Raw genomic sequence first — 25,808 nt, 5'->3', positions numbered from 1 at the left:
TGCATTCATTCCTTCTAATAGGCACTAAATCAAATCAAATTTATTTGTAAGGCCCGACAACACACGTTAATGTCCCCATGGGCCGGACACGTCTTCTTTAAGCAAGTCAAGAAGAAACATAACAATAAGTCAAGAACAAAACAAGAACACCATAAGGTCCAACAAATTTAAAATAAATGCAAAATAAATGAATGAATGCAACTAGCACTATTGCACTTGGGACATTGATATTATATTATTGATATTATTATTATTTTGTATATCAGTATGTTTGTATGCCAGTGGTGATGCTCTAAACTCAATTTCGTTGTACCATGCATTTCAACAATGACAATAACGATTCTATTCTTATAATGACTACAATACCCAGAGTTCACTGAAATCAGACCACGCCCACTACCAGAGGTGGTGAACTTTGACCAGAGTGTTTTTATCTTCTTCTTGATGTGGTAGGGGTCGTCTAATGATATAAATAGTTAGGCAGCAATACGCCGAAAGGTGTCTAGTCTGCCGGAAATTCACACGAAGAAGAAGAAGAAGAATGATATAAATACAAATTGTTGCTTCAGGAAGTTGGAACTTCTGGACACAGCAATGGGGAGCACTGTTGTCAAATGTGCGCTGACCGACCTGGGTATACAGTGGGCCGGCTGGGCCCTAGCCGCAGCACTAAAAACAGAGAAGTTCTATGATTTGGCAGGTAATAATAATTTTTAAAAAGTTTTTATTTGTCACATATAAGGTACATGTACGTCATTACAGTGAAATGCGTGGTTCTGTATGAGCCTGGCTGAGACTGTGCTTCATACAGTAAAAAAATAAAATAAAAAAGTTAAAAGAATAAATAATATAAAGACCAAACATTGTTTCAAATCATTGTATTTAAAGTGACGTGATATAACTACAAGCTGCTTGGTGTGACGTTAGTAGACCAATGTGCGAAATGCAGTGCGTATAAAAGTAGTATAGGCGCTGAAACCGCATGAAACCATTATAAACGTGTATGTTTGTTTGGGAGTGTTTGCGATGCTGCCAACGTGAATAATAAATAATAATAAATGACCAAACCTCGGTTTATTTAACAGCGTTGTTGTTCAACAAACAGCTCGAAAGCTCCTCCCTCGGCGATTGCCTGTAAAAGCAGCGTAGTCCTGCTAAATCTGCTTAAGTTCATCTTTCCGAGTGACGCTGGAACGTAGCGAGCCTGGTTATTATTATAATAACAGTGGCTATTATTATTATAACAGTGGCTATTATTATTATAACAGTGTGGGACGATTACGGTGTTGTAGCCTTTGCACTGGTAGTGATGAAGCGTTCATTCGCTGGTCAAAGTGTGTAAAAAGCCATTTGCTGTAGGTAGGCTAATGGTAATATCACTTTCAGTAGCCTGGCTAATATGAATTGATTCAGGAATATACCTTATTCTATATTTGATTACGTCAACTATCAGCATTAATTAAAACAATCGCAATGACATTCACGACTAACTTTGGAGTTTATAGGCTAGTACTAGTAGTATACTGAAACTCTTTACCAGTCTACTGTACGTTCAATGAAACATGTTAAGCAGTGCATTAGGTTAGACACACAGTCATAGGTTTATAATTTCTGATCAAATCATTCATTACCATGCAAAAAAAAAAAAACGTACCTTTAGTGATTGATTTCTTTTCAGTGAAACAAATGAATCACCTTGACAGTTCTCGTACTCGTCCTGCCCTGCTGTGATCTGTACTCCAGGATGGTAGGCTACTACCCTTGAACTTTGAAACCAATTGTCTGCGGGTTCTTGGGTAAAAGATTTATTGAACACGCCTCACCCCTGCAGACAAGTACGATAATGGTAGATAGAGCCAGTGCCCGTAAAGACCATGTACACACAGGGAGAGAAAAAGAAAAAAACCTGAGTCTGACTTTGTGTCTTTTCTTTGCTCCAGGATCCGGTACCTTTATACTACTTGCCCACCTGAGTCGTTTGTGGGGAGGGGCTGGTCACGTCCGACAGAACGTGCAGACCGGGCTGGTGACGGCCTGGGGTATCAGGTAAAGCAGGGTTGACCCCAAACCCCCCCCCCCCACATCAAGTATCACTCAAAACACCACACACACACTGACAACATAATACCCCGAAACCACAACAAATAATTAATCCTCAGCTCCTCGAAGTGAGATCTCCTTGTTTATCTCGTTGCTTTTCATTCCCACCACAAAGAGTTGTATCAGCGAAGAGGGAACAAGGAAGGGCCTTGGTCTTAGGGGTCAGTGTTGCTATGAACGTTGTGTGGCATTAAAGTTGAGTTAATGAATAATGCTTTCGGTTAATGTGAACGAGTACGCAGTGTCGCCATGTTCTTTTCTTCCCCCCCCCCCCCCCCCCCCCTCTCCAGGCTGGGGACATTCCTGTTCATGCGGATCCTGAAGGACGGTCAGGATCGCAGGTTCAACAAAGTCAGGAACAACCCAGGGACGTTCTTTGTATACTGGAGTATTCAAGGTACTTTATGGCACAGTCCGGCCGCGCCACTCATTACCATATATAGTCCTTGACCGGCTGCGTGTGAAAGGATTGGAGAAGCCGCCCCCTGTATAAATCACTGCCTACTAGTTTCTGACTCTTTTATGCATTTATGCCAGGTAGGATTATTAGACCACTGCTGCCTATATATCAAGAGTTTAGTTTACAGAATAAATATGACTCCCATTACGACAATGGGAAGTATGAACACGTCACCCTATCGCATGAGTATATTATATAGATAAGACTTCTGATATTCATTCTGGGAATCCTCCCACAAATAGTGTCTGTGTGTGTGTGTGTGTTAGATTAGATTACATTTCAAATGTATTGTCGTCGGTATTCAGCACAAGTACTGTAGGACGAAAAGAAGTTTGGCATCCAACCAGAGTGCGAATGTAACAGTAAAGTGCAATAGTAATATACAATGATTAAACTGGGTATAAATATATATAAATGAGTACTACTGAGTGTAGTGCTAATCACATGTATGTACAGAGTTGTAGTATTAATATGTACAGTGATACAGGTATAAAGACACTATGGTAGTAAGTCATACTGGCCAGCAGTGTAACTAGTAAGAGTAGGTAAGGGATGTGTACAGATATAGATATAGTATTAATATGTACAGTGATACAGGTATAAAGACACTATGGTAGTAAGTCATACTGGTAACTAGTAAGAGTAGGTAAGGGATATGTACAGATATAGATCTACAGATAAGTAAAAGCATTATGTGCGACAGTGGCTCAGGAGGTAGAGCGGTCATCTGGTAGTCAGAAGGTTCCCGGTTCGATTCCTGCTCCTCCCGGGTAGTGTGTCGATGTGTCCTTGAGCAAGATACTTAACCCCTAACTGCTCCCGATGACGCGATGAGCCTTTTTGGGGAAACTGACGGCGACGAGTTCAAAGGTTGTTTACCCCGTACTTTTCGGACTATAAGCCGCGGCTTTTTCCCCCATTTTTCGACCCTGCGGCTTATATAACGGTGCGGCTTATATGTGGACCAAACCCGAAAATATTGCCTTTTTTACTGCATTGAAATGTTATTTATCTGTTCCCTTATTTGCTAAACTTAATACAACTTGTAAATGAGTTAATTCTTGTTATTTGTCCGACAGTATTGTGACAATCCCCTCTGTGCACAAATCCTTACATATGGTAATTAAACATTAAAACACCTGCGGCTTATAGTCCAGTGCGGCTTATAGTGCGAAAAGTACGGTAGTTGAAAAGCGTTCATTTTCTCCTACTCCCCTCTCTCTCTCAGCCGTGTGGGTGTGCATGACACTCTCTCTCTCTCTCTCTCTCAGCCATGTGGGTGTTCATGACACTCCTGCCCACGCTCATGCTGAACGGCGAGAGGCAGGACCAGCCTCTGGGGACCAGGGACTACCTGGGCTGGGCCGCGTGGGGCCTGGGCTTTGCCACAGAGGCCGTCGCTGACCAGCAGAAGTGGCTCTTCAAACGAGACCCCGATAACGCAGTGAGTCACTTTGTCTCTTAAAGGAACATTAACATTAATTAAATTAGCAACATTTGGGGAAATTAGCTTACCGCCTTCTCCAGAGAGAGAGAGACGAGAAGATAGATACCAGTTTCCTCTCTGTGCGTTCTGTAGAAAGCTATCTGGCTGCACGTTAGCCTAGCTTAGCACAATGAATGGAAGCGGACAGTTAGCGGAAACTGGTATCTATCTTCTTGTCTCTCTCTCTGGAGAAGACGATAAGCTAATTTCCCCAAATGTTGGCGTGTTCCTTTAATGTTCCATCCTGAAAATAATACATTATTCTTTTTTAGCCCAAGCGTAACGCCAAGGACTGATGGTAGTATACTAAATGGTATTCAGTGATGTGCTAAATGGTATTCAGTAGTATACTAAATGGTATTCAGTGGTCATTGCCTCTCTAATTGACTTTGGACACCCTCTCTAGTGTGCAGTCTCACATGAGATTAGATGTTTGAGAACCGAACATTCAAATGACTAATGATGTCCATAGAACCACCGAACGAAATGTAATTTCCAGCGTCAGTGTGCGGCTGTGCGCAGACTACTTTAAAGCAGATGTGTGTTTCAGTATGTGGCGTAAAACTGTGCAATTATCTTGCAGAATGATTTAAAGAGTTGTACGAATATCTTTCGGAAGAAAAAACAGACTTTATGAAGTTGAGGGGTAACAGTAACAGGTCCCCCCCCCTTTATTTCTCATGTAAATGTAAGTATTGATTGTTAAATAACTAATTGAGAGACCATCTATCTCTATTGTGTATTTATTGTTGTAAGGGAAAGGGGCTAAATAAGCTTTTCTTCTCCCTGCTCCTTTTCACTCATGGAATGTGCAAATTGAGATGTGCTACTCTAGCGAGGCCTTCAACCTTGAACTGGAGAGTCTGGACTGGTCAGATGAACTCAATGGTACACTGGTTGACGAAACATGGCTTGGTTTCAAAACCAAATTCTCAGCAATACTAAACGACATGGCCCCCCTAAGAACCACCAGGGTAAAAAATCGCGCTGAGCCGTGGATGCACTCCGAAATACTGGCCGCTATGAAAACCAGAGACAAAAAATGCTCTGAGTTTCGTAAAAGTCAGTCAAAGCTTACTAAAAGCACGAGCAGTGAACTCCAAGCCCACGTGACTGAACTCAAACTAGAAAGAAACAGACTAAGAAACGACGTAAACTCCATGATCAAAACTGCAAAAAAGAATTTCATCAATGACAAAACTGAGGAAAACAAAAACAAACCACGTGAACTTTGGAAATTACTCAATAATCAACTAGGATGCAGTAAAAAACTTAAAACCAGATTCTCAAACATAAACATAAAAACTGACAACACGCTCATCACAGACAAGCTGGATGTAGCCAATTACTTAAACATTTTCTTCACAAACATAGCCACAACACTGGTAAACAAACTACCCTCCCACTCAGGGCTTTATGGGGTAGAACACATAGTAGCTTTCTACAAAAACCTAGGGGTCCGCAAGGACGACTTCAAGCTGGAAACGGTAACAACAGATGAGGTACTCAATAAACTGAGCGCCCTCCAACCTAACAAGGCCACTGGCCATGACAACATCCCCTCCAAATTCCTCAGAGACTCAGCAGCCGCCATCACACCAATCATCACACACATAATAAACCTCTCCATAAAACAGGGACACGTCCCCAAGGACTTCAAAATTGCGAGGGTGACCCCTCTGCACAAAAAGGGCAGCAAATTAGACCCAGGCAACTACCGCCCTGTTTCTATTCTCACCTCCATCTCGAAAGTCATGGAAAAAATAGTCTACGAACAGGTCGAAAAGTACCTAGCGGAAAAAAATCTAATCTACGAATTCCAATCTGGCTTCAGAACATCCCACTCCACTGACACATGCCTTCTCTATTTGAATGACCACATCAAACAAGAGGTGGACGCAGGCAAATACTGCGGCATGGTCATGCTGGACCTACAAAAGGCCTTTGACACGGTCAATCACTCCATTCTGATTGACAAGCTAAAAGCAATTGGTTTTGATAGTCTATCAGTGAGCTGGATGCAATCCTACCTTGAGGGGAGGGAACAGATGGTGGAGGTAAACGGTACCCTATCCCCCCCCCTCACAGTGAGCTGTGGTGTTCCACAAGGAAGCATACTAGGACCGCTACTGTTCCTAATTTATGCAAATGACATGTCGTCAGCTTGTGACTGCAACTTGTTCCTGTTTGCGGACGACTCAGCCCTGCTGGTCTCTGACAAGAACAAGTTACAGGTTGAAAAAACCCTCAGCTCGGAACTAGGCAGAATCTGCATATGGCTCGCTGATAACAAACTATCATTACACATGGGCAAAACAGAGTCCATTCTCTTCGGTTCAAATAACAAACTCAGCAAGACCGACGGCTTCTCAGTTACAGTGGGTGACAATATTGTCACAAGGAAAGATGAAATTACCTACCTGGGGTCCATCCTAGAGGCTAATCTCTCCTGTGACAAAATGGCATCCAATGTAATAAAAAAAGTCAACCAACGAACTCGATTCTTGTACCGGATCTCCTCTCTGGTAAACAAGAACACCCTGAAGACTCTGGCAGGAGCACTCATTCAGGGGTACTACGACTATGCTTGCACCTCATGGTACCAAAGCACCTCAAAGGCGCTAAAAACAAAATTACAAACATCTCAAAACAAACTGGTCAGACTACTGCTTGACCTTACTCCTAGAACCCACCTCACCCCTGCCCACTTCGACAACCTAGGATGGCTTAGAGTAGACGACAGAGTACAACAACTTGCAATGGGCCTGGTCTACAAGATACACTACACGACCAAGGTACCCATGTACATGTCAAAATACTTCCCAAAGGTCAGTGAATACCACGATCACAACACCAGAGGGAGCTCCACAAATCATGTCAAACCCAGATTCGGCTCAAATAAGGGACTAAACACGTTTCGCAATTATGCCACATCAATGTGGAACGCCCTACCCAAAGCTGTAAAGGAATGTGGATCACTACCCACTTTCAAAACCTCTCTCAAGGGACACCTACGGGAGACTGCAATTCAACACTGGCCCCTGTAAATATCCTAACCCAATCATTCCAACCCCCTCCAATGTACAGTCATTTACCTAGTATGGTTTTGTCAATAGTTCAATGTACAATTGTGTTTGTTTGTACAGTGTCTCCTCCCCCCCCCCTCAATGTACAGTGTTACTTGTTTATACAGTATGCCCCCCGCCCCCCCCCCCCCCCCCCAACCACCTCCAATGTAAATTACCCAGTATGGTTGTCAATATCCCAATGTACCCAACCCCCCCCACCCAACCTCCAATGTACAGTTTCTACGTCAAATGTATATACTCCCTTTTCTTGACTCCTTCTGTATCACAAACAGTACTGTATTTGCAAATCTGGTATGTCATAAATGTATAGATGTAGCAGTACTGACTATCTGTATGTCATGTATGTCATATATGTCTATATGAATTGAAAATGGGGGACCCTGATGGAAACAAGACAAACGTCTTTCTCAGGTCTGCATCCCCTTAACAATTGTATGTATTGAGCCGTACTGTATTGTACCCATTCTGCAATCTGTTAAATAAAGTTTTCATTCATTCATTCATTCATTATGAATCACCTCTTCTCTTCCATGGAGCTGTGCATCGCCACGAACAGAACAAATAAGCATGAAATGAAATGTCACAACAGCTACTGGCCTCTAATGGTTCATTCAGTCCCAATTCATTATTAATTATAGGGGCGACACAGTGGCTCAGGAGGTAGAGCCGTCATCTGGTAATCGGAAGGTTCCCAGTTCGATTCCGGCTACTCTCTGCAGCGTGTCGAAGTGTCCTTGAGCAAGACACTTAACCCCTAACTGCTCCAGATGAGCAGTTCGGCACCTTGCATGGTCGCCCCCGCCGTCTGTGTGAATGTGAGGCATACGTTTTATTTTAAAGAATGAGATGGGAGAATGTCACTACATAATGTGGTGTTATATTTAACCTGACCTTCTCTCCCCAGCAACCTCCTGCAAAGCCTCACCTTCCCTCCTCTTTCTACCTTTTTACCCTACCCTCCAATCTCCCCCACAATCCCATTCAATCTTGTTTGCTGAAGCTCAACTGTATCCCCATGCCCCACTTTGCCTTTTATATCTCTGTCTGTGTTTTGTGTATTTGTTTATTTTTTTTATCCACTTTTTCTATTTTTCTCCCATCCCAATTTCGCTGTTTCCAATTCTCCCCTCCCCTGTCTTGAACGTTGCTTGCATATGCCCCCCACAGGTCGGCCGTAGGGAGGATAGAAGCCTTGCATCACGTGTCCCCTCCGCCTGTATATTTTCCCCAACAGAGTTTCACTTCCGCGTTCGGTTTGCGCAATCTGATTGGCCACTGAAGTTTTTTTCAGCGCCAATCGCGTTACTCCTAACAAACTGGTTAAGCTTGGCGACTCTTTCGAAGTCGCTCTCTTTCGAAGTTGGTTAAGGTTATGGTTAGTTGGTTAGGGTTAGTTGGTTAAGGTTAGGGTAACAGCCTGCTGGCGCGATTGTTAGGAGTAACGCGATTGGCGCTGAAAAAAACGTCAGTGGCCAATCAGATCGCGCAAACCGAACGCGGAAGTGAAACTCCGTTGGGGAAAATATACACGCGTCCCCTCCGGTACACGAGGAGGCAGCCTGTCACATCTTTTCACCTGCCAGCGCAGACTCTCATTGGCGAGGTGTAACATGTGGGAGGCTCACACTACCCCCGCTATTTCCTGTCTCTGCTGTGCAGGCGTCCCCCGCCCCAACCGACCTGTAGGAGTCGCTGTCCACAACGTCCAGATTACCACCCATCGACTTCCACCCGCTGACTCTGCCAATTGAGCCAGTATGACGGCCGGCCCAAGCCGGCGGCAACGCCGACAGCCGGATTTGAACCCGGTGTCTCTTGTGTTGGTGACGAGCGCAATGTCCGCTGCGCCACCCAGCCGCCTTGTTTCGTGTATTTGTATGTTTGTTTTTGTTTTGCTGCCATTTTGGCCAGGTCTTGCTTGAAAAAGAGATCATTGATCTCAAGTGACTACCTGGTAAAATAAAGTTGTAATAAGTTGGATAAAAGCACTATATATATATTATGTATATTTCAAAATAGAGTCCATAATTATTATTATTATTATTATGTGTGTCCCTCCAGGGAAGGTTCATCCAGAGTGGACTCTGGGCGTACAGCCGACACCCAAACTACCTGGGGGAGATCTTGCAGTGGTCGGGCCTCTGGCTCGCGGCCTCCTCCGTGATGCAGGGCCTCCAGTACCTCAGCGTGGCGTCTCCGCTCTTCGTCTGGTTCCTGCTGCGCCATGTCAGCGGCGTCCCGATGCTGGAGAACCGGGCCGCGAGGACGTGGGGGTCGGACCCGGCCTTCCGCGAATACGTCCAGAACACTCCTCTCCTCTGGCCACGGTTGTTTTGACGTCGTGGCACACATTGTTTACTTTGCCAGGGTTGAGATAGAAAGCCATATTTTCTGAATATAGGACCAAATATATATTTCACGATTTCATGAACTGCTTCACCGATATTTACCTCGTGTACATAGATAAGATGACACACACCTCTGACATAAAGAATGTTAACACTTTTTCAACTTTTAATTTATCCACTTATTTCTTGAAAATAAACTTTTTCACAATCGTCGTTTTGTTGTGTGTGAGCGGTGAGGTATATATATATATAAACGGAGAAGTACGACGACTGACGAAGTACATTGTAGTCAAAGTTGTATTTTCTTAGTCTAAAAGTAAGTTAAAACCTTACTTTAAGCTTATTACTGATTTCCCATTGGTAAATGGTGCATTTACATAGGGCTTTAAACCGTATGCCTCACATTCACTCACACATTTACATAGCGACGGCGGAGGCAACCATGCAAGGTGCCAAACTCATTGGGAGCAGTTAGGGGTTTAGTGTCTTGCTCAAGGACACTTCGACACGCTGCCAGAATCGAACCGGGAACCTTCAGATTACCGGACGGCCGTTCTACCTCCCGCCATCCCACATTGGATAGAGATGAACAAAGTTCTTGGTACTGCTGAATGAAAAAAGTCGAGATTCCCGTTTCTTTCCTTCAGTATGCGGCGCAGATACAGTTCGTACAGGAAGAAAAGCCATGAGATGCAATGATTCACAAGGTTAAAGGAACACGCCAACATTTTGGGAAATTAGCTTAGCGTCTTCTCCAGAGAGACAAGAAGATAAGATACCAGTTTCCTGTGTGTTCAGTAGAAAGAATCCGTCTGCACATTAGCCTAGCTTAGCACAATGAATAGACTGGGACAGTGCCGGTTAGCCTAGACATTGTCCAACTAACACCTCTCCCGAAGGCTAACCGGCACTGTCCTCTTCCATTCATTGTGCTAAGCTAGGCTAACGTGCAGCCAGATAGCTTTCTACTCAACGCACAGAGAGGAAACTGTTATCCATCTTCTTGTCTCTCTCTGGAGAAGACGATAAGCCAATTTCCCAAAACGTCGGCATGTTCCTTTAACGGGAGACAGGGTTAACTGTTGAGAGGGCCAGCATGAAAGTTATCAAGATACCAGCGTAATCAATAAAAAGACACCTCAGACATTTATGCAAATGTGAAAAAATGCTTGTATTTTGCAAATAGCATGTATCGGATAGAAATGTACAAAATGCCACAATTTCTAAACTGGCTAATCTGATATAACAATTTGACCCATCTCAAACGCCGCCCTCTTTCCTGGCATCCTCCAATCACAACTGTGGGGGGGATCAGGAAAACAGGGAGGAGTTTGAGAGGTTAATTCCATTCTGCACAATACTATTGTAGAATCAAATCCTCCCATTATACAAACATTATGAAGCAAAGACAAACAGTCTCAAAAGTTAAGAACACAGCAGAACACGGTTACTTTGGACCAGTGGTTCTCAACTGGTGGGTCGCGACCCAAAAGTGGGTCGTGCGGCCGTTTTGAGTGGGTCGCGGATGTGTAAAAAAAAATGTGAATGCAAAAACAATTTTATAAAAAAAGAAAAAGTCTGATGCTGTGCTTTTATTTTGAAGGACATACGTTTCCCATGACGCAGCGCGCGTGCAAGCGCCGTTTGCGTTGTCATGATTATTGTCATGACTATTATTTTTAGGCCTAGTTGCACTTTTGTTGCACTTTTTTATTTTTTTTCATGATTTTTAACAACGCATGAAGGATTGTGTATTACTGCACAATTCTTTGTGAAATAAATCAAAGTGGTTACAAAATTTGGGTCGCGACTTTAATGACTAAGGGAAAATGTGGGTCCTGAGGCGAGACCAGTTGAGAACCACTGCTTTGGACCACCTGGAGTGTCGAACACTCGGGTAATAAAAATGAAATGTTCTTTTTTTCCCACTCAAAACAGAAAACATGAGCTGCAAATTTACACCACACACCTAATTGCGTTTGCATAGACTCTTACCTAAACAAACTAGTAAATAACCAAGTAAACGGAGGCGATATTGTCGAACAAAAAGAAAATTATGAAATAAAAGATTGTGGGGCACATTAAAAAGCCCAGTACATTTGTTGAGGAGCAAGGCCTGCATGCATAAACATTATCAGAGGAGTACTGACCAAGGAGTACTGACCAAGGACTAGCGGTCAGGTCACACCACCATAGAACTGTCCGAGCTGAACTGGTTTCAAGATAGACTATATACATACAGTCCCAGATTACACACGAACACAAAAACACAAACTTTAAGAAAACATATTAATGCTACATGCATTTTTATGTATATAAACGAATCACTAAGATGAAATGATTGAGTAGACGCTTCAACTTCTGAGTGATACATGAGTTGAATGCCGTCGGATGGAATTCAAACCTCTTTTGTAAGCGAATCACAACATCTGTGCACCGATGTGATTAACCTATAAAAAATAAACACAGAAATCTGGTAGCAAACTTTTTACACGTCACGTTAAAACACGACAAATGAGGAGGAAATGCCTCAACTCTAAAACTCTCGGTTTTGCGTAAATCAAAACCTACTTAGTTAGAAATATAATCCCGGTACAAACACTTAGAAAAAACATGTAAATAGAATTTTTTTGTAAAATATAAAAACATAAAAAAAAATGCTGAGTTTACGGTTACCGTGGAGGCATTACTGTGGTTTTGAATCATAAAAAGGGTAAAGAAAGATCTATTGCTAGACGTTGCAGAGTGAATGCAGACGTTACAGAGTGAATGCAGGTCGTCTGCTATGGGTTACTGGAAGTGTGGGGAGGTCCCTCTCGTCTCCTCTGGGTTACCGGAGGTCCCTCTTGTCGTCTCTGGGTTACTGGAGGTGTGGGGAGGCAAAGAAGCTTCCCACCACCGACTTGCTCTTGCTCCCAAATCTGTAACGAAGTCGCAAGAATTTAGTTTAGTTCATAGTAAGACCGGGGAGGTCAAATCAACATCAGACACCTCGTGTTGGGGCTAAATATTTAAAATCCGACATATTAGGGAAATATTTACTACCAATACCTTGTTGTTGAGTTGAGTTTACTTTATCTCGAACAATCGACCATATAAAAAAAACACAATAAAAAGGATAAACTAAAGGAAAAAATATTAAATCTTACATTCTTCATTAAAAATTAGAAGGAGCAGAAGGAAGCAAATGCTTATCTAGTCCTGCCCCTTCCTCACAATATCATACATAAAACAAGATCTCTTACACACCTAAAATAACTAACAAAATAAACATCAATACATTTTAATTTTTAATCCATGTTTTTTTAGTATTACCTGGCAGTACATTATTTCTTGCTTTGAACATAATTTGTGCAGTTCTAAATTTCACTATGTCCATACATTTCAATGTTTGTCTTTAAAAATAAATTATTAGTATGCTCACGATACCAAGCATGTTTTACTATTTTATAGTCTTTTTTTTGTTGCAGTGTACATACCTTCTGTAGGGTGCTCCTATAGGCATTTCCCCAAACTGAATAAATAATTTAGTGAATACTATGCAACAGCCTAGAGATCAAAGACTCCAAACATAACCCGTAAAAAACGTAACGGACACCAGGTAAATATGAGTTAACAACAGATCTAGATTCAGATTTAGAACGGGTTAAGAAAGTGATTTGATCTACAGATCAAATGCGTCAAGAATTTATGAGAATATAACAGAATAATAATAACAAAATAAAAATCACGGATTGGGAATTTGAAAGTAATTTTGACTTCTCACCCTTACCGGAAAGTCGCTAGGCATGGTGGGTAGTTTACCCTTGTAAAAAAACATTGGGTTGTTGTTTATTCTCGTCAACATGACTGTATCCTCTACTGCAGCAGGGTTTTTCTTTTTTTTTATCCACTTTTTCTATTTTTTCTCCCATCCCAATTTAGCCGTGCCAATTCTCCCCTGTCTTGAACGTTGCTCGCATGTGCCCCCCACTGGTCGGTTGTAGGGAGGATAGAAGCCTTGCATCACATGTCCCCTCCGATACATGTGGAGGCAGCCCATCACATCTTTTCACCTGCCAGCGCAGACTCTCATTGGCGAGGTGTAACGTGTGAGAGGCTCACACTACCCCCGCTATTTTCCTGTCTCTGCTGTGCAGGCGTCCCCCAACCGACCTGTAGGAGTCGCTGTCCACAACGTCCAGATTACCACCCATCGACTTCCACCCGCTAACTCTGCCAATTGAGTTAGTATGACGGCCGGCCCAAGCCGGAGGCAACGCCGACAGCCGGAGTCGAACCCGGTGTCTCTTGCGTTGGTGACGAGCGCAATGTCCACTGCGCCACCCAGCCACCCTTATACTGCAGGGGTTCTTAAACTTTTTTATACCGCGCCCCCATTTTATTTAGGATTTTCTTTGGTGACCCCACACTTAACCCTTTCACCTTTAACCTTCTGTGGTGTGGCAGTGAAAGGGTTAACCGGCTTGTTGTGTGGCAGTGAAAGGGTTAACCTTCTGTGAATTGTCGCAGTGAAAGGGTTAACCGTTTTGGTAGTGCAGCAGTGAAAGGGTTAATGTATTGCGTAATTTCAACGTGGAATTAAGGAATATCAAAATAAAAGCACACGTTGTTGAACTTGATCATGCATATTTATTAGAAAATTGAATTACAGCACTATGTTATCAATACACATTTATAAAAGAGGCATATTTAGCTAAAATATGTTGCCAGAACATAAAGTGATACATTTTTTTTACTTGCCAATGCGTGACCCCACTGTCACAACAAACCATTCAACATTACTGTATCCTCTACTACAGTGGTTCCCAAACTGTGGTGCCGCGAGCGCCCTCTAGGTGGTGCGTGACATGAAAATAAGGAAATTCCCTATCCATAGTCGGAAGAGATCAAATAAAAAATAAAATCTGTGCACGGAGACCAGCAACAATTTTTTCTAACAGAAACCCATTGGGGGGTGCGTCAGCTAGGTCGGGAGGTGACAGGGGGTGCACGGCCAAAAAAGTTTGGGAACCGCTGCTCTACTACAAGCCATTCAAATCAAATTCACTTTCAGGGTGCGCTTGTTATCAACTCCCAGGTGATCCTGATTGATGCATGTAAATGGTGCATTTACACAGCGCTTTCATCCAAAGCGGTTTTACAACTTATGACTCCCATTCACCATTCACCCATTCGCGGAACCATGCCATTGCCATGTGCTCATTGGGAGCAGTTAGGGGTTAAGTGTCTTGCTCAAGGAACTTCGACACGCTGCCGGGAGGAGCCGGTATCTAACCGGGAACCTTCCGATTACCAGACGACCAGCTCCACCTGCCTGTGGGATTGTCGTCCCCGGCTGTGAATGGTTTGTGAATGTGAACGGCTTGAGTAATACAGTAACGTTAAGTGAAAATAATAGACACACGGGTGAATTACCTATGCCTGGTGATTTTACAATTAACTTTCTCGTGTTTGAGAACTTTCCACCCCTTTTCAAGAGAGAAAGCTACTGGTTGGCACCTTGCACGGTTAGCCGAAATCGGCTAACATCATATACACCTAAAATTGGTTTTACGGGGAAGATCTCTGGTAGGGCTGGGCGATTAATCGAAATAAAATCGTGATCTCGATTGATAGACCTATGCAAACTCATTTCTAAATGATAATTTCTTTTTAATTAAAGAAATTATTATTATTTTTTCAACTTTTTACTTAACTTTTTTAAATGATGACGATTCTGACTCGAGTTATTTTGTATGTTACAAGAGACTTTTAAGTTTAAGTCAAGCACTTTCATATATGTTCATATATGTTCTGTTGTGCAATAAATTATTTTAAATGATGATAAATAAGAATCGTGTGAGAGAATCATGATCTCAATTCTTAAGAGAGAAAAATCGTGATTCACATTTGAGCAAGAAACACCCAGCCCTAAGGTCAAAACGAAGACCGTGAAGCGTTATGACCACGACTCCAAACCCCCGGTGGTGTGGTGTCTGCAGCACCTACCTGGGTGTCAGCGTGTTCTTCACGCGCTGGGTCAGAGAGCTGGAGGAGGGGGTCTTGTTGAGCTGGTGCTGCTCTGGTGTGGTGAGAGGCCCGAACATGCTCACTGCAACGACAACAAGACACGGTCAACACTGTGAAACCAGCTGGATTTTATTTATGGGAAATTGCAAGACAAAAAGAATCCAAAAGGATGACATGAAAAGTGCAAACACTTAATTCCATCGTGGTCCCAAAGACGTTTTAAAAAACAAACAGACAAACATGACATGTCATCACTAAATAATCACTTGCATTCGCTATGTGCCAATGACCTACATCTGGGTACCACCATTGGTCACCTACCCCCCATGGCTAAGCGCTAGTATCGTCTGTGAGCCATGTTTTGACCCTCCTTTTAAAAAGAGGTTGACAGGGCGGCTAGGTGGTGTAGTGGGCAAGGCGCTCGTCACCAATGCAGGAGACGCTGGGTTCGAGCCCAGCTCTCCGCATTGCTATCAGCTTGGCTGGTCGTTCATACTAACACAATTGGCAGTGTTAGGGGTGGGAAAGCTGATGGGTGGGGATCGGACGTTGTGGACAGCGACTCCTACAGGTCGGTTGGTGCGCCTGCGCAGCAGAATCAGGAATCGACGGGGGCGGCGTGTGCCTCCCACGCAGACCCCCGTCGCTGAGAGATCGCGCTGTGCAGGTGAAAAGATGCGACGGCTGCTTCCTCGAGTACCGGAGGGGACATGTGATGTAAGGCGTCGTCCACATTGCAGCCGGCTTGTGGGAGGCATGGCCTAACAGCGTTCGAGACAGGGGAGGGTAGAATTGGACGATACGAAAATTGGGATGGGAGAAAAAAATGGGAGAAAAAAGTAGATAAAAAAAAATAGGTTGGCTACTTGAAACTACCTATGAAACCTTGAAACTGCCGCCTATATCTGTGGTGGCAGCCTTTGCCGCTCCGCTGAACTTATTGGCACACTTGCCCAGGTCCGTTTGATACCTGGGCAGTCACAGGTCTGTTAGCCTGGCCCTGGTGTGGTGACTGTGACCTTCTCCACTCCTCTTAAAGTTGCCAAGTACTCTGGAGCCCTACCGTGGTACACATTATGGACCACCCTGAGCTGGAACTGAATAGACCTGGCCTCTAGGGGGAGCCATCCTAGCTGCTGGAACCTACATGGTGCTGCTGGGGTCCAAACCTAGTACTACCCTGATCAGTTTGTTCCGTGAGATCTGGAGTTTACATTCTACATTCACTCAGTGAGACCAAAGAGGAAGTTAACATCATCTAGCTCAGTTTCCCTCAAAAGGACATGTAACTACTAGGAATGCACCGATCCGACTTTTTCAGTCCCGATACCGATACCTGGGCTTTGTGTATCGGCCGATACCGAGTACCGATCCGATACCCATTGTTCAATTAATAAACTGTATGCCTCACAGACTGGGATCATTCTTTTGTGCAAGGCAACCTCAGGCTTGACCTAAAACATTACTTTCCTAACTTAGTGAAACAAAATGTAACAAATTAACAGATATAAATGTACTGAATTGTTATTTATTATATTATATATATATATATATATATATATATATATATATATATATGGGCGGCTACGTGGCGTAGTGGGCAAGGCGCTCGTCACGAATGCGGAGACGCTGGGCTCGCCTGTTCGAGCCCAGCGCTCCACATTGCTTTCAGTTTAGCTGGTCGTTCATACTAATACACATTGGCCGTATTAGGGGGTGGGAAACTGATGGGTGGGGATCGGGCGTTGTGGACAGCGACTCCTACAGGTCGGTTGGTGCGCCTGCGCAGTAGAATTAGGAAGTGTTGGGGGCAGCGTGAGCCTCCCACGCGTTACTCCTCGCCACTGAGAGATCGAGCTGCGCAGGTGAAAAGATGCGACTGCTGTTACCTCAAGTACCGGAGGGGACTTGTGCTATGTATGACTTAGTCCACATTGCAGCCGGCTTGTGGGAGGCAAGAAACAGCGTTCGTGACAGGGGAGGGTTGAATTGGATGATACGAAATTGGGATGGGAGAAAATATAGAAAATGGGAGAAAAAGTGGATAAAAAAAAAAATATATATATATATATATATATATATATATATATATATATATATAAAAGTATAATAAATAAAAATTTGTGGCTGGGTGGCGCAGCGGACATTGCGCTTGTCACCAACGCAAGAGACACCGGTCTCGAATCCGGCTGTCAGCGTTGCCTCCGGCTTGGGCCGGCCGTCATACTGGCTCAATTGGCAGAGTCAGCGGGAAGGAAGTCGATGGGTGGTAATCTGGTCGTTGTGAACAGCGACTTCTACAGGTCGGTCAGGGCGCCTGCACAGCAAAGACAGGAAATGGCGGGGGCAGTGTGAGCCTCCCACACGTTACACCTCGCCAATGAGAGTATGTGCTGGCAGGTGAAAAGAAGTGGCTGGCTCCCTCCACATGTATCGGAGGGGACATGTGATGGGCTTCTACCCTCCCTACAACCGGCCAGTGGGGGGCACATGCGAGCAACAATCAGGACAGGGGAGGGAGAATTGGCACAAGAGGAAAATTGGGATGAAAAAAAAAAAAAAAAAAAACAGAAAAGAGAAAAAGTAGATAAAAAAAATTATAATAATAATAAAGATTTTCTCCGATACCCAATCTAGCTATTTTAGTCATATCGGGGCCGATATCTGATATCAATATCGGAGCATCCCTAACCATAGGCTCAGTGCTCAGTAGTGGTTTAAACTTTAAAGCATAATCAAAAACATTTTATTTTTATTTCTAAATACTAAAATCTATATTTTCGGTTCATTATAAAACTGTGGCGGTAATTAATGGGAAACACTATACCGTGTATATATTTATTCTTACCGTATATATATATCCATCTACAGTTAAGCTGCTGGCCAGTATGACTTACTACCATACTGTCTTTATACCTGTACCACTGTACATATTAATACTAACAACTCTGTACATACATCTGATTAGCGCCATTACTCAGTAGTACTAATCATATTATATGCAGTATAATGGCAATGAATTTAAATGTCATCTAATTAGTGGTGCACGATATATCGGTCGATATGGTCCTTATTTACACATCGGTATCGGGCAGATATTTAAAAAAAATATAAATATAATATATATATATATTTTCTTTTAACATGTTTGTCTTAAATTGTTAAAAAATACAGTAATTTCTGAAAATAAATTACAAAAGTAAAAAAAAAAAAAAAAAAAACGCATTTTGGAAAATAGCTCTTTATTTGATTATCATAAAAAAGTGTTTTCTATACAGAGATATCGACATCGGTAAATATCGGTATCGGCCAGAACAGCAATATTAATATCGGTTATCGGCCACAATTTTCACATCGGTGCATCACTACATCAAATTGATAAATATCAGGTGGTCAGATGTGTGCGGCCTCTCACCCTGGTGCCTCCGGTCGGGCGTGGCGTAGCAGTTTGTGTTCTCGATGATCATATGGTCCTGCTGCTCCACCAGCAAGTACTGGTTCCAGTACTCCACAGGCAGACCCAGCAGACGCTCCATCACCTGAAGATAAAACACAGAAAGAGCATGAACTGGTTCCAGTACTCCAACAGGCAGACACAGCAGACGCTCCATCACCTGAAGATAAAACACAGAAAGAGCATGAACTGGTTCCAGTACTCCAACAGGCAGACACAGCAGACGCTCCATCACCTGAAGATAAAACACAGAAAGAGCATGAACTGGTTCCAGTACTCCAACAGGCAGACACAGCAGACGCTCCATCACCTGAAGACGAGAGGATAAACACAGAAAGAGCATGAACTGGTTCCAGTACTCCAACAGGCAGACACAGCAGACGCTCCATCACCTGAAGATAAAACACAGAAAGAGCATGAACTGGTTCCAGTACTCCAACAGGCAGACACAGCAGACGCTCCATCACCTGAAGACGAGAGGATAAACACAGAAAGAGCATGAACTGGTTCCAGTACTCCACAGGCAGACCCAGCAGATGCTCCATCACCTGAAGACGAGAGAGGATAAACACAGAAAGAGCATGAACTGTTGGGCAATCCAACATTGAATTGTGGGTCTCGACGGCTGAGAAGGTGAAGGCCATGTTGTAGCGGCGAAGCGGAATTGGGGTGCTGATCCTGGGGGGTCCGGGGGTACTGGGGGAGGATTTTTTTTTTTTTTTTTTTTTTTTTTTGTGTCTGTGGTAACAATTTTATTGTTTGTTATTTCCGTTGTCGTTATTGTTGCTACTATGTCCTGTGAAGTCCTGTTTATTGTTGTTATTACTGTATTGTGTCGTCTTGTTTCATGTAAAAGAAAAAGAACATTTATTTAAAATAATTGTATCACAAAAAAAAGAAAGAGCATGAACTGGCTCCAGTACTCCAACAGGCAGACCCAGCACATAGCCCTAATTTAATATATAGTTTATGCATTTGCAAATATGAGACCTATGTCATTGAAGGAGCTTGTCGCGGCTCATGCGCATGCGCGGGCGTACGCGATAACCAGCGGCGATAAGGGGGGCGTGCTAGCGTAGGGTCACGTGGGCTTAGTGGCCAATCAGAGGAACCCGGAAACCGAACAGCGTTGTAGTCAGAAGGCATAGACGCGTCCCCTCCGGTACTCGAGGAAGCACCCGTCGCATCTTTTCACCTGCACAGCGCGATCTCTCAGCGTCGGGGGTCTGCGTGGGAGGGACACGCCGCCTCCGTCGCTTCCTGATTCTGCTGCGCAGGCGCACCAACCGACCTGTAGGAGTCGCTGTAGGGCTGGGCGATATGACGATATTATATAAATATCGGGTACAGTTCATTAACGATACACTTTTTAAACGTATCGTGGATATCGTGATGTTTTGCCCAAGAGGATTGTGTCGCGTCAATCTGGTCCACACGTTGAAACTTTTGAACAGCGCCGCCCCACACACACACTACTGCATCAAAGTTACTACTTATGATAACAAAGGCATTCGTTTTGTGACATTAACGTTATATAGTTACACGTTCAATAACATCAGCGTATTTACATAGCAACGTCCGAGGTCGACCTAGATATAGCAAGCATTAGTCGTTCATATCTCAGCCCGTGCTGAGTTGTGCCCATTCTGCGGTCTGTTAATAAAGTTTTCAATCAGACAGATGTATGGAAAGGCTTTTATTATAACATCCGTTGCAGTAAAATCATTATGCCTCCAGTCGTTTAGTCATCCTGCGGAGCTAAAAGCTAAACGTCGGCCGCGGGGAGCTACCGCTACCATTGTTGTTGTCATTGAGCTCTCCAATGGCGGAAGTAAAAAATTAATACGCGCTTGCCGATTGGTGCTAAGAACAGCAGGGCGGGTGCAAGCGGTGTGACGTAATTGGCAGACTCGACTGTCAATCAAAATGATTCTGTTTGCCGTCTGAATGAATGAAAACGTTATTAACAGATTGCAGCATGGGTACAATACAGTACAGCTCAATACAACAACAGTGGACTGGAGGATGCAGACCAGAGAAAGACTTTCGTCTTGTTTACATCAGGGTCCCCCATTTTCAATTCATCATATTTCATATCTAAATCATATAATATCTCATTGCTAAATATATGCAATATATAATCTAATAATCCAATAATCTAAATCTAATATATAATATAAAAATGCTAAATGCATGGGTATTTTATTTTGTCTTTAATGTTAGCTTGCAAACTCAAATACTGTCTTGGTAAGCCTCATAATGAATTGTTTGGGGAAAAAAAGAAAAACATCGTGATGCGTATCGTGTATCGCCGAAAGGTCAGAAAATATCGTGATATCATATTTAGGCCATATCGCCCAGCCCTAAGTCGCTGTCCACAACGTCCGATCCCCACCCATCAGCTTCCCACCCCCTAATACTGCCAATTGTATTAGTATGAACGACCAGCCAAGCTGATAGCAATGCGGAGCTGGGCTCGAAAACAGCGTCTCCTGCATTGGTGGTGAGCGCCTTGCCCACTGCACCACCTAGCCGCAGGGATTAAAAGTTTTGAACCCCTGAAGACAGTGACAATAGTTTCTTCCCCTCAGCTGTCAAGACTTCTGAATCAAAACTCTACTTAACCCACTGCACCTCACTGTATACCTGTGTATATAGCCATAGCTTATGTAGACTTTATTTTAATGATTATTTTTTATTCTCACCATTGCACATTGTGCTAACCATTGCACTTTACTGTACAGTTTTATTCATAATATGTGTCTTATATTGCAACTGACTGTTAATTGTCACATCCTGGTTGGACGAACACAATCTCGTTGCACTGTCTTGTACTGTGTAATGACAATAAAGTGAATCTAATCTAATCTAACGGTAATAAAATACACATAGAAAGAGCATTTCAGCGTATTGGCTCATCCTCTGAAAGCAGAGCCAGCAGTTGCATTTCCTCAGACTAGAATTTAGGAAAAGACAACTTATTATTAATTTATAAGTACAAGAACAAAAGGAGAGATTTGAGATGTTTCTGATGAGCTCAGAGGTGTTTCTGCCGCAGCGGCGGGTGTTCGCAGACTTCTAATTCATTTTCTAGACACTCAAAGCGCCCAATGTAGGGTGGAAATTGCCTCCTTCATCCTTGGGCTACGCAGGCTCAATGACTGCCATACACTGGCACCAGGCACACGTCACACTCCACAGTGGCTGAAAGGCTCAGGGGACAGGGATTGATATCAGCCAATTAAGGGGAAGGGATGATTAGGTGGCCTTGATGTCAGAGACCCGATTGGGAATTTGACCAGAAACGTCGGGGAACCTCCTACTCTTTGCGATAGACGCCCTGGGTTCTTTAACGACTTACCTTAGGCTGGCGTTTGGTATCTTGCAAGATCATCATGGGCTGAGGGTCAGGGACTGAGTGGGCTACGATGGTCGGCCCAAACACTCTGGCCAGGTTAGTGATGTCCATCTTTGTGTCCAAACTCTGTGCAACTCTGATCAAAAAATCAAAAAATAAATTATAATAATTTACAGGATTTGATCTTTCATTATCTTGAACACAACAAACGTACAAGTCACAGTAAAGACATGTAAACATGAACAAATGAGTCCATCTTCATCCGTAGAAAAACAAACGAGGATGAGTTGGAGACAGGAAGTGCAGCTCATCTAGTCCTGCCCCTTTCTTATAATATCATAACATTTAAAATAACTCTTACCATCTTAAGAGAGAAAAAAAATAATGAATAAAAGAGCGGTGCGGACAGTAGATATTTTAATTTAAGCTTCCCCCTTAAAATCATAGCCTCCCTCTCTGTCCATCATCTTTCGTATATTAATACCTGGCAATGAATTGCTTCTGGCTTTAAACATAATTTGAGCAGTTCTAATTCTGGATGATTGAGTGTCCTTGGGTACTGGGTAGAGAAATCCAGCATCGCTCAACTTAAACAGTTGTTATTTATTTCAAGCATTATTCCACCTAGGGTTCTTTGGCGTAATACAGTTTTCCAACTCTGATTACATTCCTTCCGTCGACGCCTCAGGTAGTGGCCCCGAGGGCCGTTCATAAGTGAACACAGATTGGCGTGTCAGTCAGACCCATGGAATGGTAAGCGAGCTAGCTCTCCCCTCGGGTCTGAGACAGACACATGTGACAATAAAGGGCTGTTTCTCCATACCCCTCTGTGTTACCACGGCAACCGGCTGTCAGTGCGCGTCAGTGGCTTTTAAATAGAAGTTTAGCTCCACGCGGCTCGTTTACAGTGGGGAGCAGGTTCGTTTGGATAGTAGGCTCGTTTACGTGATACCAGCGTTATAGTGTTCACTTCAGGCAGAGTACATTACTCGCCCACCACCACCCCCACTTTTTTTTATAAATATAAATAAAACCTCCCTCAGACTGTCCGAGACTATTATTATTATCAAAATCCCTTTAGTTCATTTCTCGTAAAATGGAAGTGGATGTGTCTGAGGAGCTCAGACCAGCAACAGTATGTTTGACTGGAGAGGAGCTCAGAGGACCAGTCCAGACCAGCAACAGTATGTTTGACTGGAGAGGAGCTCAGAGGACCGGTCCAGACCAGCAACAGTATGTTTGACTGGAGAGGAGCTCAGAGGACCAGTCCAGAACAGCAACAGCATGTTTGACTGGAGAGGAGCTCAGAGGACCAGTCCAGACCAGCAACAGTATGTTTGACTGGAGAGGAGCTCAGAGGACCAGTCCAGAACAGCAACAGTATGTTTGACTGGAGAGGAGCTCAGAGGACCAGTCCAGACCAGCAACAGTATGTTTGACTGGAGAGGAGCTCAGAGGACCAGTCCAGAACAGCAACAGTATGTTTGACTGGAGAGGAGCTCAGAGGACCAGTCCAGAACAGCAACAGTATGTTTGACTGGAGAGGAGCTCAGAGGACCAGTCCAGAACAGCAACAGTATGTTTGACTGGAGAGGAGCTCAGAGGACCAGTCCAGAACAGCAACAGTATGTTTGACTGGAGAGGAGCTCAGAGGACCAGTCCAGACCAGACCAGCATGTTTGCACTAAATAAGGCTGCAGCTACATTGATCCGTCAATAAACGGATAGAAAATATACGGAAGGCGTTACTGTTCGTTGGTTTATTCTTTAAATTAGAACATAATGTCAATCCGTCTGTCCAACAAATGGATACCAGTCATCATAAAAACAGACGTAGACTGACAGACACAGTGGATCAATGTAGCCGCATAACATTAAAGATCAAAGTAAGTGCTCTGCGGATATTGAGCGTCATTTGGTAAAATGTCCGCTCTCACCGGTAATACCGGTGTTGTCATGAGTTTATTAGTCATGGGAAATTTCACATCACCGTGGTAACCCTAGTGGGGAGTGCTGCCAGCTAATAAGAGGGGAATGCAGAATCCTCTTCTCCCTGTACTTTAATGAGATTACAGGCGAGACTGAGGCAAGACCCCAACACACCACCACGTGGTAAATGGAATAGACCTTTTAAACAGCGGTTTTCACTGAGAGGCCATTTGTCTATTTATAATTATTTGTATGCAAGGGAGAGCTAGCTTGCGTAACTCCCCATGGTGCTCTTTATGTATTCATGGCCAGACCGCAAGTTCCCCGAGGGCATCGATAAAGGAATATCTTTGTGTGGCACTGGCACAGCAGAGCCAAATACTAATAACAGCAATTGACCCATCTCAAACTCATCGCCCTCTTTTCTCGATCCTCCAATCGCAACTGTTGCTTCCCACGAAGCAACAGTTGCAATTGGAGGATCAAGAAAAGAGGGCTGGGCTTGAGATAGATCAATTGTATGCTGATGATATAGCCAGCTGAGAGCCGACAGATAATCAGATGACACAAGTCAGGGTTAAATACATTACAGGGGTGGTGGGGGTTCTGATCAAGCAATTTGATTGGTCGAGAGCCGCGTGTTAGTTGCTATAACGTTGCACGCAGGGAATGCTTAGCATAACCTACATACAGAAGAGAATGAACTGTTTCATCAAAACTCGACATGTTCTCAGTGTTTTATTCACAATGTTCACGTTGTAATGTAAATCATGTTGCATAAAAGCAACTGAACACTAGTAAATAACCGCATGGTTGTGGTTATTCATCACAGCGCTCTCATGTTCTAACATGTTATCGATACTGGCGGAAAGTATCAAATGTATTGTGATACCGTCATCGTTGTGGCCCAAGTATGGAACGCATCGTGACACTATTGTAATGATGGCCTAAGTATGGAAAGCATCACAACAATATTGTTATCATGGCCCAAGTATGGAAATCATCATGACACTATCATTATCATGGCCCAAGTATCGAATGCATCGTGACACTTGGGCCACGATAACATTAGTATCGCGATACATTTGATACTTGACTCCGGTATCGAAGGCAGCGTGACACTATCGACACACTGTCGTATGGTGGTTATCGTTATATCAGACAGAATGGCTACCGACCTCTGCAGATGGATGGCCAGGTAGGCCAGCGTGTCCCGGTTGGCTTGCGGCAGCTCGCTGATGGTCTGATACATCATCGCTATGCTGTTGTCTTCATCTGCGATTTCTGAGGAGGAGAAAATGGGAGGGATCGTCAGTGGAGAGAAAGATGTGGGTTGTGTCGAGAGGCTCGAATGGAAACGAGTGCGAGACTGAACGCACTTGACTGCACTAACAAGCGAATATCAAAACCCTTGTGAGCCTAAACATAAATCTCACACGCCTGGGGCTTTTCCTTCTGCGTAGACGAATGTTAGGTGGCCACCTAACTGGTCTCCCACTGCTCGAGACCAACGAGAGAATTAGAAAAAAATTATCAAGACATCATTTAAATTTGGCTGGTAATTATATCATA

At 43.6% G+C, this 25,808-nt stretch overlaps 2 protein-coding genes across 3 annotated transcripts in view; one reads left to right on the top strand and one right to left on the bottom strand.

The window, feature by feature from the left end:
• The first annotated feature begins 419 nt into the window (after positions 1-419).
• LOC311243867 (uncharacterized protein) lies at positions 420-9,681 on the top strand. The gene is made up of 5 exons (XM_084333239.1): positions 420-700; positions 1,941-2,046; positions 2,391-2,497; positions 3,832-4,004; positions 9,197-9,681. The coding sequence occupies exons 1-5, from the start codon at positions 595-597 to the stop codon at positions 9,470-9,472; spliced, it is 768 nt and encodes a 255-aa protein (XP_084189365.1). The 5' UTR covers positions 420-594; the 3' UTR covers positions 9,473-9,681.
• Positions 9,682-10,640: 959 nt separating this feature from the next.
• The window catches only part of racgap1 (Rac GTPase activating protein 1), a 52,663-nt gene continuing 37,495 nt past the window's right edge, over positions 10,641-25,808 (bottom strand). For both annotated transcript variants that reach the window (XM_084333960.1, XM_084333959.1), the window contains exons 13-17: positions 25,415-25,520; positions 22,311-22,443; positions 18,911-19,034; positions 15,475-15,577; positions 10,641-12,404 (exon numbers count right to left, since the gene is read on the bottom strand). In XM_084333960.1, coding sequence (XP_084190086.1) covers positions 12,344-12,404; positions 15,475-15,577; positions 18,911-19,034; positions 22,311-22,443; positions 25,415-25,520 — 527 coding nt within the window. In that variant the 3' untranslated portion in view covers positions 10,641-12,343. The remainder of the gene's footprint in view (positions 12,405-15,474; positions 15,578-18,910; positions 19,035-22,310; positions 22,444-25,414; positions 25,521-25,808) is intronic.

Source organism: Notolepis coatsorum (assembly GCF_963971535.1).
Source record: "Notolepis coatsorum genome assembly, chromosome: 17".
In the NCBI taxonomy this organism is placed as follows: Eukaryota; Metazoa; Chordata; class Actinopteri; order Aulopiformes; family Paralepididae; genus Notolepis; species Notolepis coatsorum.
This window is presented reverse-complemented; position numbering and strand designations above follow the sequence as displayed.

What these genes read in the sequence shown, in the direction of transcription:
- LOC311243867 (XM_084333239.1), top strand. Translation starts at nt 595, where the DNA reads ATGGGGAGCACTGTTGTCAAATGTGCGCTGACCGACCTGGGTATACAG. An exon ending in GAAGTTCTATGATTTGGCAG is followed by an intron (nt 701 to 1,940) that starts GTAATAATAATT and finishes TCTTTGCTCCAG; the next exon opens with GATCCGGTACCTTTATACTA. An exon ending in AACGAGACCCCGATAACGCA is followed by an intron (nt 4,005 to 9,196) that starts GTGAGTCACTTT and finishes GTGTCCCTCCAG; the next exon opens with GGAAGGTTCATCCAGAGTGG.